Here is an 18474-nt window from a genome sequence, read left to right on the forward strand (position 1 = left end):
CAGGACAGGCTGCAAAAGGCAGCTCTTCCTGAAGATTGGTTTAATGCCTGGATCTCAGTACAGGAGCAGCGTGCAGGGGTTTGGAGCACCCTTCCCATCGCCACTTTTTTGACCTGCATGGGCTGCTCCTTGTGCTCCTGCTGACTGAGCAGCAAGCACGGGCTGCTGTGCTTGGGAGGAGAGGGGAGCACTGCCCCGGGGCAGCTCAGAGCATCCCGTGCTGGGAGAGGAATGATAAACCCCGGTGCCCTAGATCGGTTTAGCCATTGTTAGCCCGCATAGGGACAGGGGGAGGCTCAGGTCCCGCTGAGTGTTTACAGCTAACTTTAGATTACAGGGGTGAGGGGAGTGGAGAAGGGTTGGCCAGGGGCTTTGTTCCTTTCCTAGGAATCCTGCTGCTATAATTACTTGTGATCTCAGCCATTTTCACAGTCTCTGTTCCCCTCCGCCCCAGGCTACAATCCTTCACTCTGTTGCTGGAAAATGTAGTGTGATTCGGGTCAGGCACCTGGGAGCAGAACATGGCTTGGAGAGAAATGCCTTGAGAAGTGGTGTTTGCGAATCCGCAGCTCTGCTCGTGCCCGGTGTGTCTGTGTGTTTGTGTCAATGTATTTGTGTTAATGTGTGTGTTTGCTGGGGCGTGTGTAGGTCTAGTGGGTGGGTTCAGCTCTGCACACTCTGTATGTGTGTATGCTGGCCCTGCTGTAGTTTTCTCTTACTAATGCTGGGGCGTGAGGAGTATGCCTAAATGGGGACGTGAGATAAGGCAGCTCACACTGATGAAACACCTCCACTCCGTGCCATGGGTGCAGGCCCGGACTGGCTCTGCGTGCCAGCAGGCAGCATTCCCCAGCACCTATTCCACTGGTGCTGGATTGACCAGGCTGGGCATAAAATGTGAGGAAGCTTATGCTTTCTGATCGGTATCTGTGTGACTGAAACACTGCAGCTGGTTAAGCAGCCTGAGCACATTGTCGAGCTGCATTTGTCAAATTTCCCATCATCCTTTCCGCAGGCTGGCACACTGCCCTGCACGTACCAAAGAGAGTTTCTTCTTATGTCTTCCAGAGAAAAATTGTTTCCCACCCTCCTTAAGAAATAACGTTTTACCATCGGAATATAGTAATCTCTTGGGCAATATAAAGTAAAGATTAGTTTTGTGAAGATTTGTCAAAAACAACCCAGTCCTTATGCATGTACTGTTCAGCCCTCGGGAAAAGGAATAAGAAGGAAGGGGGGCTCAGATGACTGGCAACCCTAATTCCCTCTATCCCATACCTTCTATTCTTCTCCAGACCTCCTCATGAACCAACCCCTAGTCCAACCACTCTCCTGAACTGGGTGTATCTTCCTATAGCTATGCTGCTGCCCAGGACTTTGCTAGGGAATTCTCTTTGTAATTTTGCAGGTTGGTACAATTTTTTTTCTCTGCTTATGCTGACTGGCTTTAATTGAACTTCATGAGCCAGGCTGTTTTCTTACATTGCCTTTAATTTAGTTTCTTGCTCAGGGTGGAGAAAAACACAGTGACATTCCTCCTGCCCCTGTTCTGGTGGTTGACCCTGCTGGCACTAGAGAGCAGGACAGGCTGCATAAGGCAGGTCTTCCTGAAGATTGGTTTAATGCCTGGATCTCAGTACAGGAGCAGTGTGCAGGGTTTTGGAGCACTCTTCCCATGGCCCCTTTTTTGACCTGATATAGAAAAAGCCCACACCACATATGTTTTGGCCAAAGTGTCTCGCTCCTGCAGCCCTGCAGCCTCCTGTTAGCTCAGCCCTGAGCTCCCATCACAGCTCTGCTGCTGCCTCCACCACCCCAGATGCTGCAGCATCCCAGTTCACGACTGGGACATGGGCTTTGGGGCAGTTTCAGTTGTAGTTTACTTCCACATTCCAGAGAAAAGGAGGGAAACACTGAAAGAGATCATAAGAAGGGCAGTTGCTTGTGGTAAAAAAATACATGCATTTATAACATTCTCTGTGAGTCACATGCACATACTTAATTATTGCTGTTCTGAGATATGTACCAGTGTTAGAATAAAATAAGATAAATAAATAGTGCAAGAAAAGGGAAATGTACAGGTATATTGCTCCTCTCTTTGCTAGAAAGCCTGGTTTCACAAGGCAACATCAATCAGGAGAAAAAACAGGCTTGTGGCCTAGATGCTGGTCAGGAGTCTTTTTCAGGTCGGAGCAAAAGAAGAGGACAAGGCTTGAAGCGTTATAGGAGATGGGACTAGGAAACCTTACATGACTTTCAGGGGGCTGTCACGTTTCTCACATAGCACCACGACAGAATTTTCAAGGGGATGCTGGCTTCCTCTCCAGCACGTGGGTTTCTGCAGAACTATTCATTCTTTTAATAAGGTTAGTTCCTCTTTGTGAATCATTGTTAAAGCATTAAATATTGGTTTCCGCTGATTTTTTTTTTTTACAACACATACTTCCCCTTTTGAAAGCAACGGTGAAAGTAATAAAACTTTTAACTTCAGTTTACTTCAGATTAACCAGCCAGCTTAATCACCAAAGTTTTCAGATAGTAGCTTCAGCCTACACTGCACCGAGGTTGAGGGTACAATTGCAGAATTTAAAGGTGTCTTAGGTTTACTGCCGTGATCTCTCCAGTGCTATGTCCGTGCTCTTTTAGTTGGGTAATTTTGCAGCTTCCTCCTCTACCTTTCTGTCTGTTCATCTTTTCTGACTATTCACAAGTTATCCTTTTTCCTCTGGTATTTTGCTGCTGCCTTTTCCTTCCTTTTCTCTTCTATTCCTCTGCCTTGCACTTTTAATCTGCTTTAGTATTTTCTTTCTTCACCTCATTATGTCCTTTTGTTTTTGCCTTCTGTCTTTCCATTGGTTCTTTTCTCACTAGCTTAACCTCCTGTTGTTTACAGGCCAACCTACATCCCACCCATCATCTTGTTTCTCTCTTTTATCTTTCCTCCTTTTCTTCCCCCCCTCCTACTAACCTCCTCTCAACAATAAAAGTTACTCATGGCTTGAGGGGGAAGCTTCTGGCCCATGCTGGCTCTCATTCTCTCTCTTTTGTTCTGAATGCTCTTTTGTTATAAACACAACAAACAGAAAAGCACAAAATCAGCTCTCAAGGCAAACACTGCATAATAATCCTCCTTGTCCCTGCTCCTCTTATCTCTGAAGAATTTGTTCTCCAGGCAAAATAAGAAGAAACACGAGATAGGATTCCCTAAATGTGGAGGCGAAAGAGATGGATAGAGCTTCATCATATGGGGCAGCACCACTGAACTGCAGCTTGGGCAGATTCAGTAAAGCAGGTGAAATACAGCTTGCCAGGAGCTTGGACAGCAGTGTTATGATCCTGTGGTTGATCAATCTCTGTTGATCAGTCTGTGTTCCCATTAGGTTGTAGAGGCATGGACAGGATCAAAAAAGTTAGGTTTTTTATTTTTGTAGCACGGTGCCTTCTCCTCATTCGTGCCTTGAGCCAAGACCTTTTGTATATGAAATGTGTTTGCCAGAGAACTGTACCTGGACCTCCACTGACATTCTCAAAAAGTCATAGCAAGGTGCTTCTGTGGGGTCACATGCCAGCTCCAGTCCCTGAGATAAATTAAAATAAGAGCAGGCTTGCCCATTACTGGGGCTCTTGCTTAATGTTAGGGATTCTCTGATAAAACCAGCTTTTCTCAGAAAATGGAAGCTCCCTGGAAATGAAATGCTAGTTGGCATGCACTAGTTTAGACATGCAAGTGTTCTCAAAGCCAAAAAGAAAAAAGCTTGTCAAGCAAAAGACAAGCCTTTCCCAATCCCCATAGTTCTGTGGTTAGGACACCGGTGTTTCATGTGGGGCAGCCAGCATCAAGTTCTACCTGGGACCGGTTCTGCCTGGCCCTTCCCCCAGCAACCTTAGGTCTGGCTGCCCACATGCAGTGGGCCTCCATCCTAGTGCAGTAACTGCACTTTGCATAATACACGGGTATTATTCACAAAAAGATTGGGTGAATAGTTTCACTTGGTGCAGTACCAGATAGCTCTGCTAAGGAGGTGTTAAGGTACTTCCCCCAACAGCCGATCTTCAGAAGAATTAGCCATGATGTGGGAGGTAGGTGTGTGTCCCAGGACAGAAACAAAACTGGTATTTAGGAGGAACGGGCTGTGATGCAAACTTCAAATCTAAATATTTGATCACATAGGGGCAAAACTCACTGAAATGGGTATTTCCCCCCACATTCCTTAGGGAAACTGGGGGTTCAGTTGATGCATTTTGAGCTTGAGAAAGAAACAGTCTTTTATATTACTGTTTACTTCTCCAGCTCTGTAAAATAAAGACGTACTACCCACGATGTTCTGCATTATTTGTTAGAAATTTAATTTTTAGCTAAACTTTTATTGCTTCTAAATTGGACCGGTAGCTATGTATGTATTTAATCTAATCTTAAAGTTTGGATTGCTCAGCACTTGCAACAGACTTATGTGGGTTAAGAATAAACAACGAATGAGGACATTTCAGAAGAATGCAGTCCAAAGATTGTCTCTGAAATGTGAATATGCTTAAAGCCTCCACAAATATGGCAAATTCTCACACTAACCAGTAAATGAATATTTCCAGAGCTAATGCCAGAGTTTGGGACAGAGGGGTGATCAGATTCAATGTGGAGTTTGCCATGCTTGCAAACAAATGGAAAATAACCTAGGAAAAAGAAAAATGCGAGCCAGAATTACTCAAACAAAGTGTTAGGGAATTAGGCTGGACCCATCAGCCTGGCAGAGGTGAGGCTGACACAGCTCCTTGCTCCCAGTAGCAAGAATGACCCTGTATTCCCCGTAGGCACGTGCATGAACCCACACATACACGCTGTGTTATACACGGCCGCCTCACAGAGCTACACAGACACACATTCAGCACCAGTCACCTCACAGAAGGAGCAGGATGGAGCTCCAGCAGTGGGGAGTATACATGTTTATGTGCACATGTAAATAGGATGAGGTGGATCCTTCCAAGGAGCTGGGCTCACACAGTCTGACCACAGACACCAGTCTCTGATGCTGGCACAAGGCTGCAGCCCCACTCCTGCTGCTGGTACGCACACGCAGAGGTGTCTGCATGGATGGCCAGGATACTCCTGATTCCCCACGGGAGCCAACCTGGCATGGCCTCACCCTTAGAGACAAGCAGCTATCACTGGTACTCACCCCTACAGAGAGCACCTCAGAGCCAAAAGCAGAATTTAATAACGAGATAGGGCAAACTGTGCTAACCAAGTGCAGGACAAGGCTGGACACTTGTGCTGGTCAGCCAAGAGTTTTCATGCAACTGTCCCTTTTTTCCCCCTATCTCTCCCTTTCCCCTCTTTGTTACCTCCTCTAAGCATCCCATAGTAAGTCCTGTGCAATCCCAAAATGCTCTTCCCCTGCATCCTGCAAGGTGTCCGTGCCCCCGTGCACAGCACTGCCTCTTTCACAGTTTGAAAGATGCTCCAGCTTTGGCTTTGTGATGAATTTCGCACCTGGGCTGATGGCTCTCCTGAGCTGCTGGCCCAGGCAGGGTGTCCTTAATCCGGGTTGTCACCTGGCATTGTGTCCCTGTTTTCCTCCGGGTGTATGAAAATGCCACCTTTGATGTGCTAATGGCTCTTGTGAGGGGCCTGGAAGTAGCTGGGGCAGAGTGTTAGCTGGGGGCCTCCTTCTGCCATTGTCTCTCCGTGCTCCTTTTTGGGTATGAGGAGGAGCTTTTGTCACACAGCTGAAGAAAGAGGACTGTGCATGCATCCCTTGCCCTTCCACATTGGTTTTTTTTCTGGCAATAATATTTTAACAGCACACGGAATACCCATGAGATATTTATCAAAGAAATATAACACATAAATACCCCATGAGGTTGTTTATCACTCACCCTCATAAATGCCATAAAATAAATGGGTGTTTCTGAGAGTGAGTGAGGGACCTGTTAATTTCCAGTTATGTGTGGGCAGGTGACAACACCAAATAAACAGCAGAATCGAATTCAAAATGGGATTGTTCCAGTTCCCCAGAATTTGATGGCAAAAGTGTCCGGTCTCAAGGTATTTTTCCTAACAATAAAAACCAGGGTAAGTCAGTTTTTTCCTCACTGTTCTTGTCCCCAGCCCTAGCTCTCAACCATAGCTGTTTTCTGAAGTCAAAGTCCTTGACAGATTCTTAATTCAGGGAAGACTTTTATTGTTTGACAGCACTTTTGCTTGATTCAAAGCACAGCTCTTCATTATTCTCCTGGAAGAGTTTGGCAATTGTTTGACCTGAAGGATGGACGGTAAATGTGGAGCACAGTAGTGTTTGATTGAACTATAGACTCATCAAACAGTTTGAGTTGGGGAGGACCTTAAAAATCATCTTGTTTCAATCTCCCTGCCATGGGCGGTGACACTTTTTACTTTTTTTGCTCAAAACCCCATCCAACCTGGCCTCATGCACTTCCAGGGATGTGGCATCCACAGTTTCTCTGGGCAGTCTCTGCCAGTGCCTTACCACCCTCGCAGAAAATAATTTCTTCCTCTTATCTGATCTAAACCTGCCCTCTGTCATTTTGAAGCCATTCCCCCGTGTCCTGTCATTACCTGCCCTTGTAAGGAAGGGTATAAGTCTGGGACTAGATCCAGCTTCAGCTTTGCCCCCGTAGATTCTATCATCATATGAAAAATGTATTTTTGGCAACCAGACAAACAATCCCCGAAACGCAGCCATCCAGAGCTGTATTTCATCCGCAGCTTTGCGAGGTGGGAGGACCACCCGCAGAGCACAGCATTTGACTTCAGGCTCCTGCCCCTGCTGTTTGTGTGGCTGCCTCTGCACCGTCACTGCCGGCCTTGCTGCTTTGGCTCACAGACCGAAGAAAAGATATTTATTTCTAAATACAACGAAAAATAAATAAAGACGTCGCTTCACGTCACGCAGCTGCTGTCGGTGCAAAGCGCTGGTTGTGCCATGAGCCAGCGTTTCGCGCGTGGCATCCGAGGTGTGCTGGCTCCTTGTGCGGTCCCTGCGGCGCGGGAAAGCGGGGCCGCCGCTCCACGGCCGCCCGGCCCGCTGCCCCCGCCCGGCCCGCTCCATCACGGCCCGGCCGCCCCGCACGCAGATTCCCGTCACAGAGGGGCGTGAGCTCCGGGAGGGGGGGGGGGGGGGGGTGTTTCGTGATTGCTGCGTTTTTGGTGTTTTTTTTTTTTTTTCCTTCTCGCGGCGATGGGTTGCCCGGCGGCAGCTCAGCCGCGCCCCCCTCCCCGCCCTCTGCCCTGCGCCTCCCCTCCCATGGCTGTGCCCATAAATCCGCGGGTGTGCAGGCGGGAGGTGTGCGCGGGGCGGGTTCGCGGCAGTCTCGGGCGCGGGCGGGCGCGGAGCCTCTCGCGCGTTCCGTTAGGTGCGGGCGGGCGGCCGTTCGCCGGCAGTCGTGCTCCGGGGGCCTCCGACCATGGATGCCAAAAAGGTACGGGGGGCGAACGCGGGCTCCTTTTCGCCCTCTTTTCCGTCGCTCGGGTCGCCGGGCGCTTCGGCGGAGGGCTGGGGGTGGTGAGATGCAGTCGCGACCGGCGTGCGGCCGGGGATCGTCGCCGTCTCCCGGTGTCTGCGGGCCGCAGTGGGGATGGATGCGGTGGTGGTCCCGGCAGGGCCGCTGCTCGGCCCTTCGGCGGCTGCCTGCGGGAGTGGGGGAGGACCGCACAGTTCGGGAGAGGTTGTCGGAGGTCGCTGGATCGATTTGGTTTCGTGCGCGTGGCCTGATGATGCGCATGATGCTGTCCGTGCTGTAGGGTATTGATCACGAGGTTTGTTTCGCTGGCGGCGCCGCACTCGGTTTGTCCCAGGGTTTAGGATGCTAAAAGGGGGATTGCTCTTAAAGGCACTTTTTGGGTGGTGGTGGTATGAGTTATAAAGGCATTTTTAAATTTGAAGAAGGTGGCAGAGCATGGGCTTCCCCTCTTTCTCATATGGAGAGCAGGGGACATCTGCTCATCTGCAGCTGCGAGTGAGGTGTGCAGCAGTGGAGTGAGCTCATGGCTGCGTGTGTTTGAATGTGCTAAGGGAGACAGCAAATACCCAGCTGGACCTGGTGCGGGATGCCGGGGAATTACACGGGAGCAGCCAGAATTGGAGAAGGCCCGGGCTCTCATCGCCATGTTGTTGGGAGGGTGATGAGGACAGCGTGAGAGGATGAGGCAGAGGAAGGGAGAGCGTCTGGTCAAGGTCGCTCGGAGAAGCGCGGAGAGGCCGCTCCTGCCGGGCTCAACAAGTTGTACAACTCTGGGGTTGCAGTCAGTGAAGGAGGGGAGCTGGTGAGGAGCATCTCCTGGGAAATGAATGCAGCCGATGCCTGTGGTCGGAGGGAGGGGTGGTGGTTCGAATTCCGTGCTGGTGTACAGACCTCAGTCTTGAGCCTTTAGATAGAGTGGGTGTAGCTGTGCTATTTCCGAGCTGCCCGCTTGCCTTTCGGGAAGCGAGGCACTTGCAGCATTAACAAATGATCCATACATTAGATCACAGTCTGGCTCACTGGAGGGGATGGGTCATGCCTTGTGATGTCTAGGTGGTGGGAGGCTGGGTAGGAGATGAATAGCAACAGCCAGGAGAAGAAGTAGGAAAGAGGGTAGAACAACTAACCTCCTTACAGTTTATTTATGTACCACCGCAGTGAGGGGTACCCACAAAGCAGGGACCTTGTGGTCCCTGCAGCACCCAGAAGAAAAAGGCCAGCTGAGATCACTGCAAGCCATGACAAAGCAGAGTCCTGGGGGAAAGGTGCTTTTGTGTAAACCATGTGGAGAGCTGGGGTTTGCCTGCAGCTTTGCCATACTTGCTGGCTAGAGATGGCCTGGCCTGGAGTCCTAAAACTGCTTAGATATTATAATGCACTTCTACAGGCATCCAGATGCTTTGAAAGTTCTGTGTCCTTGTGGTTCTCTGCCAAATTTCCTTGAGATAAAGAGGGGAGCGGTCACAGGGTGCCTGTGAGAATGCCTGGACTGCCTATGGTGTGTTCAGGTGTGAATGCTACCTCTGTGCTCATCTGCTCCTTGTCCACTTTGTCTCCACCACTGACCGGGGCAGGAGGACATTTACATGATGTAGATGCAGGAAACCATGGCTGAGAGTAATTTCCTCAATTTCTGTTTATTCAGGCTGAACTGGTTGTGTCTGAGGGTTGTGCAGGCCAGAAGCACAGACGTGCTTGCCTTGAAAAGATTGGTGAAGGTGTCATGAGCACTGACAGAAGGTTATTGTCAAAAACTTTGGGCAGTTTGAGAACCACTACTCCTGGAGCTGAGCTAGAAAGTGAGAGACTGGAAGAGCTGTGACAGTAGGCCTCAACAAGTAGTTTACTCTGCCAGGCTTAAGTACAATAATAGGAAAGTCTTGGAAAAGGAACTGTTGATATTTTTGGAAAAGCTTTCATACCTCCTGAGATGGGAAGGAACACAATTTTTCCAAATTATGCCAACTCAAGCACTGGCTGCCTAAGTGCCAACTCCTGAGTCACCTGCTCCCCCACACCTCCCTCACTCAGAGCTGGCTTAAATGCCACGAGCTTTAAAAATGAACAAAATGTCAGATGCTTTTCGCTGACACTTAAATTTCTCGGTCTGTGGGGCTTCTGAGGCTGGACCTTCAGGCTTTCCCTATGGCTCTGAGGGCTCAGCAGTTTTTTATTTAAATAGAGATTCAGGTACACTGAAATTCCAGGCAGTGTACATCATTTAAAATACCAGCTATTGCCCCAGCTTAAAGAAAAATAGATGGGGAGCTTGGTAGCAGCTGCTGCCACCTCTTGAGGCACGCTGCTCTGCCAGGTGCCCTGGGGCAGGGTTGGGAAGCTCTCGCCTGGGAAAAACACTGTTGCCGCTGAAGAGTGCGTGTTGTAACTGTTATGAGTGACTGCCAGTGTAGCTCATGGGCAGATCGGTGACTCAATTTGTGGGAACTTGTCAGCTGGCGCAGGAAAGAGTTAGACCCTTCTTTCATGACATGCCAGAGATCAGCAAAAGCTTCTGTAAAGCAGATCAACCCAAAATAACAGCCACTAATGCAGCCAGTGTATTCATTACTAATGAGCTGTGAAAAGTTGCTGAAGGTCAGGAGATAATAAAGGGGTGGCCCCGACAAGCCCTCCTACTTGTAGTCACAGAACTTTCCCTGCTGTACAGTTGCATCCCCCTTTCCTGGGAAGGGGATCCAAGGGATGCTACTGGTACCCACCCACCCTTGCTGGATAAAAGCCCATTCCCTGCCCTCAGAGCCCTTGCACATGGCACCTATGAGCGGCAGCTGCTGTTTATGCTGAAGAGAAACTCAAGTTGTGTAGAAAGCCAAATTAACTAAATAATTGTTCCCTCTCTTTCCACAGAAAATCACAGCGCCTCTTGTCTATGCTGTTTGCATTGCTGCCATTGGATCTCTCCAGTTTGGGTACAACACTGGTGTAATTAATGCACCTGAGAAGGTGAGACAAGGAATGAGCTGGGGAGGTGGGATGAGTGAGGGGCTGATGGGAAGACAGTGGTGTAGAAAGGAGAGGGACTGTCTCCCCAGCAGCCAATAATTTGGTTCTGGTTTATGTAGTCAATAAGGCATTTAAAGCCCCCTTTCAAATATAACATTGAACAGGAAGGGCAAACTTTTGGGGAGGAGAGAGAGCAAACAGAGATTAATTCTCCTAATTAGGAGCGCAGGAAGGGCAGGGGGGCTCCATCTGCCATATGTGGTGTGTGGAGGAATGTGAGCCACTTTGGTTTTGAGTCAGAATAAACCAACCATGGCAGAAGGAATGCAGAGAGCAGCAGGCAGAAAACAGTTAAGGGCTGGTAGGAATTACAGCTGCCCTAATTTAGTTTATTTCAAGTTTCTTTATTTTACTTGTTTATTCATTCCTTGTGTTAAGTATAGATTCAGTACTTGCAAAAGGGTTGTGACTTGGCCATTCTGACCGAATCATCTCATGACTGTAGCCTAAGAACCAAGACGTGAAGAAAATGAGATGTGGTTTTCATGTAACTTTAAGATGGTTCCTCTGTCAAGAACTGAGTCATGAATACCACATCCACCCTGTCTCCGGGAAGCGATGTTCGTGACAGGATGGGGGATGGGGTTGGTCCCTCCCTAGCTAATGTCCTGCTGCCATCTGCTGGGGGAGACACTCTGTCCCCCCCCCCCCCAGCCCATGCCAGAATTTACCTCACTAGCTTAGAGAGATGCCTGGGAAATCAGCAGCGTGGCCCTGTCACATCCCCATGGGGAGGAATTATGTTAAAAATAAACAATTTTTCAGGTTTACTTCAGTGAAGCCTTGTGTCTCCAACTATTTCTATCCCAGAAATCCTAACCCTGCTGCCAGTGTTTTGACATTGCCAGAAATGTTCCCATCCTCTCACTGGTCATGTTTTCTTGTTCCCTTTCACTCCCAGCTGTCTCATGCCTCTTCCCAAGAGCCACCAGTGACTCACATCATCTGAAATATTCAGAAGATAAGCCTGTTTTCCTTAATAGACACTGCTGTCCTGTGGGTACCCCGCCTGCCCCCCCCATTGAGTGAAGCACTCTCCCTCATCATACTGCTACTTCAGTGCAAGCTCCTCCTTCTGCACCCTCATTTTCCCTTGTATAACTTACTGCTGCGTTTTTGGGTCTATCTCTGTTTTCATGGCAGCAGGAAGCAGAAGGAAGACAGCAGTCTCCCCTCTGGATTGTGACTCTCTACCTGATTCCTGTTGCAGATCATCCGGACGTTTTTCAACAAAACTCTGTCAGAAAGGAGTGGGAAGGCTGTCTCCCAAGAACTCCTCACCTCTCTGTGGTCTCTTTCTGTGGCCATCTTCTCCGTAGGAGGCATGATTGGCTCCTTCTCAGTCAGTCTGTTTGTAAACAGATTTGGCAGGTAAGTTGGGAAGAGGGATGCAATCTGTTGGAGAACTTTTCCCTTCTGCAAAGGAGCATTGGGAGGAAGAGGGCAGAGGTGGGAAGAGATGTCTCAGGAGGAAGCAAGAATGTGTGGGCTGCAAAAAGGATTGCAGACCAAGGCAGGAGCTGAATGGGAATTATTCCATTCTCTTCCCACCCCTGAGATGGGAGATCATGGGCAGGTTTACCTTTACCAATATTCCCGCTGTATTGCCAGTTTAAGCTCATTCTTGACATCTTTACCCTGGCAGGAGGAACTCCATGCTTCTGGTGAACATCTTGGCCTTTGCTGGTGGCCTTCTCATGGCCTTCTCTAAGGCAGCAAAGGCAGTGGAGATGTTGATTCTTGGCCGCTTCATTATTGGTGTCTTCTGTGGCCTCTGCACCGGCTTTGTGCCCATGTACATCAGTGAGGTCTCACCCACCAGTGTCCGTGGCGCCTTTGGCACCCTCAACCAGCTGGGCATTGTTGTGGGCATCCTGGTGGCTCAGGTAGGCGTGGTACAACCTGATCCTACCCTCGGGTGGGGGAAGGAGGGCTGGGAGAGGGCGAGGAGGGCTTTAATTGCCACCAGGTGCAGTATGTGGATCCTGTCATACTGGAGTGGGGGTGAGGAACTGAAGTGTTTAAAATCACTCTTGTTTCTCTCCTATTCTTGGTGTAGATCTTTGGACTAGAGGCAATCATGGGCACTGAAGGGCTTTGGCCAATGCTTTTGGGGTTCACGGTCCTCCCGGCAATCCTGCAGTGTGTAGGTCTTCTGTTCTGCCCTGAAAGCCCCCGTTTCCTATTGATCAACAAGATGGAGGAGGAGAAAGCCCAAGCAGGTAAGGACTCATCTCAAAGGGGCAGGGCAGTGTTCTGGCTCTCAGCCTGCACTGCACTTGAGTGGGAGGCAAGGACTGATTCTGGAGCCTGTGGTGGATTAGGGTGTGACTCCCGGAGGGCACCAGGCCTGGCCTACCTTTCCCATCCTTTAGGTTGCACCAGTGCCAGGAAGCATGAGAAACCTGGCAACCCAACAGAGACTCCAGGTGGGATTAAGATGTGAGGAGTGGCACCTGGCCTGGTGGGATGTAGCAGCACCAGCTGCTGCTACTCCACCAGCTCCTCCTGAAAGGCACGAAATAGGTGGCATGTAACAGGGAGCTTGGAGGGCTGGGGTTGGCTCTGGCAAGAGTGTGAATGGAATTTCAGGATCAAACATAAGCTTGTAGATCAATCAACATGAGCAGGATCTGTTTCTGTGCTGATCACAGCACCCTGACCTCTGGGTTGAAAAGAAGAGCAAGGCTGCCTGCAGAGGCTTGGTCTTTCCCAGGCAGCAGGCCTTAACACCAACTGGAGGTGTTCAGTCTTCCTGCTGTGCCCTCCCTGCAATAGCAGGATGGGACACACACCCCCCACAGCCAGCAGGTGTGTGTCTCATACCTGACACCTTTGGCTTCCTCCCTCCAGTTCTCCAGAAGCTCCGTGGTGATCGAGATGTGTCTCAAGACATCCAGGAGATGAAAGAAGAGAGTGCTAAAATGTCCCAGGAAAAGAAAGCAACTGTGCCAGAGCTCTTCCGTTCTCCAAACTACCGTCAAGCCATTATCATCGCCATCATGCTGCAGCTCTCCCAGCAGCTCTCAGGCATCAATGCTGTGAGTTACCTTCCTGTCCCATCTTCTGGGCCTCCCTTATCTCTGGCTAAACTTGCACTTGCCACTGGTGTGGAAAGATCTATGAGTCCCAAAACCTCTTTGTGCCTTGACTGGAGGGTCACTGTTTTGTCATCTGGCTAAGATGGAAAGTGGATATTATGGCTTTTGCTTTTCCCACAAGACACTGCAGCCTTGCACCAAGTGAATGAACCTTGACTGGAAGCATGGTGTTTTATAGTGTGGAGTGTTGCTTAGAAACTCCCTGCTGGGTGTGCAAGCTATTAGGCAGAGGATGAGGGACATGCTCTCAAACATGGAATCATGACTGTGTCCAACCTTCTCTTCTCTTCCAGGTATTCTATTATTCCACGGGGATTTTTGAAAGAGCTGGTATCACACAGCCTGTCTATGCCACCATTGGAGCTGGTGTGGTAAACACAGTCTTCACTGTGGTGTCGGTGAGTGGAATAGGGCTGTGTGTCTGCCTGGGTCTGTTCCTGGCAGATGGAACTACAGACAAGTAACCAGGCAAAGCACTGGGCTATGCACTGACCTGTAGGAGCAAAGACAAGAGTGCATCCAAGGCATGGTGGGAGGAGAGATAGGCAGAAAGAGGTGTTGTTGCCTTAGATGAAAGAGAAGGTGGAAAAGGAGTGCATGTGGGGAAAAGAGTGATGAGAGAAAGCAGTAGCAAGAACCAGAGTGGAAGAACTTGTGCTGAGGATGGAGCAGCCTGGTGACCTGCACTGAGATCACCATGGTCACTGAGGTTTACAGGCAGATAAGCAAGAGGTGCAGGATACTGAGCAAGGGAACCTGTCCTGCTTTTGCTGCCAAAGTAATGGATTTCTTTTTTTCTTTCTGCCTTCTCCTTTCCAGCTGTTCCTGGTGGAGCGTGCGGGGCGCCGGACCCTCCACTTAATTGGTTTGGCTGGCATGGCTGTGTGTGCTGCTGTTATGACTGTAGCTTTAGCTCTGAAGGTGAGTGATCAATGTTACTGTCCAGGCTGACCCCAGCAGGAACCTATAAGACTATACATCTGCTTTGCTCTGCAATGCTGCCCTGTAGGCAGGTAGAACTGGGGCTAGAGCCAAGCGTGCAGTGGAAAGAGCAATTTTATAACTCTGGGAACTGCTACAGTGTTCGCAGTGCAGCTGAGAAAGTTGTGACACTGGAGATGGCGTTGTGCTGATCATATCTTGTTCCCTTGCAGGACATCGTGGACTGGATCAGGTACATCAGCATTGTTGCCACTTTTGGCTTTGTGGCTCTTTTTGAGATTGGCCCTGGCCCTATCCCCTGGTTCATTGTGGCAGAACTCTTCAGCCAGGGCCCACGACCTGCAGCCATGGCAGTGGCCGGTTGTTCCAACTGGACCTCCAATTTCTTGGTGGGAATGCTCTTCCCCTATGCAGAGGTAAGTCTCAGCTAATAAAGCACTGTAAGAGCACTGCAGTATTGGAATAGGTGTCCAGAAGGGTAGCAGAACCTGCATCTCTGAGACATGACTATATGACCTTTAATAACCTGGCCTCTCCTGGAAGTTGTCCCTGCTTTGAGAAGTGGGCTGGTGAGTCTTCCAGAGTCCCTGAGTCTCCCAGAGGTCCCTGAGTCAGTGTTAAGATTGTTACTGAAGGCTGTTGCTCACCTTATATTCTGCTGTCTTAACTAGTTGTAGCTTACAAATATTTGGAAGAACCATCTTAGTTAGGACATCAAAGCTTTTGCTTTAAAAGCCTCAATTTTGGTCACCCTCAGGAAGATTAAAGACCTTTAGAAGCCCATGGGAACCTGATTTCAATTTTAAAAATGCTGTGATGACAAAAAAGTCAGTAAGGGCACTGTTGGAGAAAGGTGTTGGAATTTTAACCTGTCGACAGCAAATGACCTTACATGTAATTTCAAAATGAAACCTTTTTCATTTGTCCTCCCTGCAGAAACTATGTGGCTCCTATGTCTTCCTCATCTTCCTTGTTTTCCTGGTCATCTTCTTTGTCTTCACATTCTTCAAAGTGCCAGAGACCAAGGGCAGGACTTTTGAAGACATCTCGAGGGGCTTTGAAGGACGAGGAGCAAACGCCCCCATGTCACCCCAGAAGAGCCCCATGGTGGAGCTGAACAGCATACAAGCTGACAAAGCAGCTGCCTAAGATCCATGACACACCCATTCTTCAACTCTTACATGCTTAAAGAGTCATTAAAGGAATGAGTAAAGAAAACCATGAGAACTGGGACATTTTTCCCCTCCTCAATTGCTGCTATTTTCTTCTTTTCACCCACATGCTCGCCCATTCTGCCAGGCTTGCCAGCGTTAAGCAAATCTGATATGGGTGGTCTGCCATACTGGGAAGCACCTGGCACTTGCAAAAATAATCTCATCTTTCCTGCCACAAACATCAGGAGAACAGAGAAGAGCTGGCAATATTTTTACTTTTCTCACGTAAAATGGCCGTTTGGGGTTAACATACTTATGCACACAGTGACCATTATGTATTTGAATCTAATCACTATTTTTGTAGTGAGTTGAAGTGACCCGCTAAACGAGTCCCCAGCCCTTTGAGTCTACTCTGTGTGTGTGTATGGTGTTACACTGGAAGTTAGCAAGCTTACCAAAAAACCATCTTGCTTTTTCCTATCCAGTGTGCACTTTTTTTAGCCTCAGGAAAAAGGGGACCAAGTCACATGCATATTTTTTTCCTGCCCTTTAATATTTTTTTTGTATAGACAGACTGAAAGCATACTTTTACTTCAGTTTATTTATTTGTATGTCACTTTGTAAATATTTATTTTTTTAATGGTGTACAAAAATGTACAGATAATGAAATTGGAGAAGTTTAAGAGAAATAGCTATTCTAACAAAAGATGCTGTAGACTTGAGGTGCAATAAGACTGTAAAGGAGAAATGTGGTACTAAAAAGGAGGTTGAGCATTTAATGTGGTATGTACAGCAGAGCCAATTATGCACATCACCTCGAAGTTATTGGTGCCCTCTGGAAAGAAATTCAAAGAATTGTGTACTTGTGGGAAGAGGTATGTTTCTGCACTAAAATCTCTGTTATTAGGGATTTTTGGTGGCTATTTTAAATAATTGTTCTCAAGTGTTGATGAGAGTGTGATATTGCATCTTAAAATGGATGTTGTTGGATTATATTTTCAGACATGGTTTTAAGCATTCTATGGATGATTGAGGGTGGTGATTGCAAACCAGAAGGTAATTATTCCTGCCTTCTCTTAATTTTATTTCTTTTTGGCTTCTCTATTTGTAGTCTAGTACGTCATAAAGTCTGAAATTTGCAGATTGTCATTTAAAGGAGTGTGAGGATAAAAATTATTTTTCCAAGCTGTATTTTCTTAGCAATTGTTCCTATAAATATTACAGAGGCATGTAGCATGACCCTTCTGGACACAGGCATGGTCAGTTGTGGTACATGTAAGTTCATAAGGGTAGAGATGCAGGACTAGACACCAGAGCTACTGGAATTTGCTAGTTCAGCAGTGTGAAAGGTCTGTAGTGCTCAGTCCCCTGCTTGGTTGAAGGCCAGATGTTTTTTGCCCCATATATCCTCTCTGAAAGGTCTGCATGATGTTGTGGTGCTCACCAGTGTGCTTTGTAGACGTGTACAGCTCTGTAATAGTGCCTCTGTTCAGAGGGATGTGGCAGGCGGTAATTGTTCATCAGTAAGTGTCCGTCTCCTCGCTTGTCATTCCGCCAGGCAGTTGAGTTTGTGTATCCCCCACCCTTGCTGCTGAGCTAGCACAGCTCAGGTCAGGCAGGCAAAAAGTAGCACATAGGGTACACTTGCAGTCAAGGAGGGGCAGCTTTACTTCACTGCAGCGTTCTGAGACAGGGTCCAGGCCTGTGCCTGTCCAGACCTGCACAGAACAGGTAGCACAGAGGTGGGTCTGATTTAAACTCCTGCTCTTCTGACATCAAGCTGCAGTTTTTGGACTTGGTCAAACTCAGGGTGACCTGCTGGAATTCATTACTGGATATCCCAGAAGAGAGGCAGGCCCACAGATTCTGAGGTGGTAAAAGGAAGAAAGGCTTAGAAAGGATGGAATGACAGCAAGACTTTTGTAGTGTGGATAGCCCAAGCTTTCTTGCCAACACAATGCTTCACAGCAGGTTAGAGAAATTCCCATTGATGTATATTCTGATGGGGCCTGTCCGACATTTTCAGTAACTAGTGATGACATTTCTACCTTCCCTAATGAGAAACAGTTGCAAAGATCAGTTAAATTTGCTGCTGTTAAATGCTTCCTGTGAATTAATTTAAAATGCCCCAGCTTTGCACAATACAATCATATTACATCCAGTTTTCCCAAGCTTTTTATCAGGCTTACATGCCAGATAATTATTCTCAGAAGTATTATGTAAGACTTCTCTCCCAATTTTGATATTTTGGCTCAGTTATGTAGATTTCTGTGCCCTTCCTTTGACCCTCCAGCACATCCAGACATGATATTTATGGGTATGTATGTTAAGAAATTCTCCCCACAGCTGTGCATAAGAGCATTCCATACTTTGCATCAGATGTGTGTTGGCTTGGACCGAAATGTGTTGGCCTTTCTCACATGGTATTTTTGTTATTTTCTTTTTCTGTAACAGCATTGTGAATATTTTGGATGGATTTTATATGCTTATTAATGTGGTTGTTTCCTGGTTTTGAAATAAAAAATATGAAATAAATACCTGATTTGGATTTTACCTTTATCCTGTAGGTCTTCTCTTACTCTTTTATCACAGCCTGAGACTGCACCCTGAAATGTCACCAGCATCTACCCTGCAACCTTTTTGGGTAGCTCAGCACTCTGGATTTGCTGTTTTATCCTACTGGAAGTGGTAATTTTTGTCAGCCTCTATGCAAATCACCTTTAATTCCCTCACCATTATTTGTTAGCAATTTTTAAACTAAAAAGATATGCTTCTCT

General features: G+C 47.9%; 1 protein-coding gene across 1 annotated transcript; it reads left to right on the plus strand.

Annotated features, from left to right (window-relative positions):
• The first annotated feature begins 7285 nt into the window (after window positions 1-7285).
• Window positions 7286-18250, plus strand: LOC104690332 (solute carrier family 2, facilitated glucose transporter member 3). Its single transcript, XM_039561414.1, has 10 exons — window positions 7286-7434; window positions 10345-10440; window positions 11711-11871; window positions 12146-12386; window positions 12560-12722; window positions 13354-13541; window positions 13895-13999; window positions 14421-14522; window positions 14756-14959; window positions 15480-18250. The coding sequence occupies exons 1-10, from the start codon at window positions 7420-7422 to the stop codon at window positions 15690-15692; spliced, it is 1488 nt and encodes a 495-aa protein (XP_039417348.1). The 5' UTR covers window positions 7286-7419; the 3' UTR covers window positions 15693-18250.
• The last annotated feature ends 224 nt before the right edge of the window (window positions 18251-18474 follow it).

Source organism: Corvus cornix, chromosome 1 (genome assembly GCF_000738735.6).
Source record: "Corvus cornix cornix isolate S_Up_H32 chromosome 1, ASM73873v5, whole genome shotgun sequence".
NCBI classification, from domain to species: domain Eukaryota; kingdom Metazoa; phylum Chordata; class Aves; order Passeriformes; family Corvidae; genus Corvus; species Corvus cornix.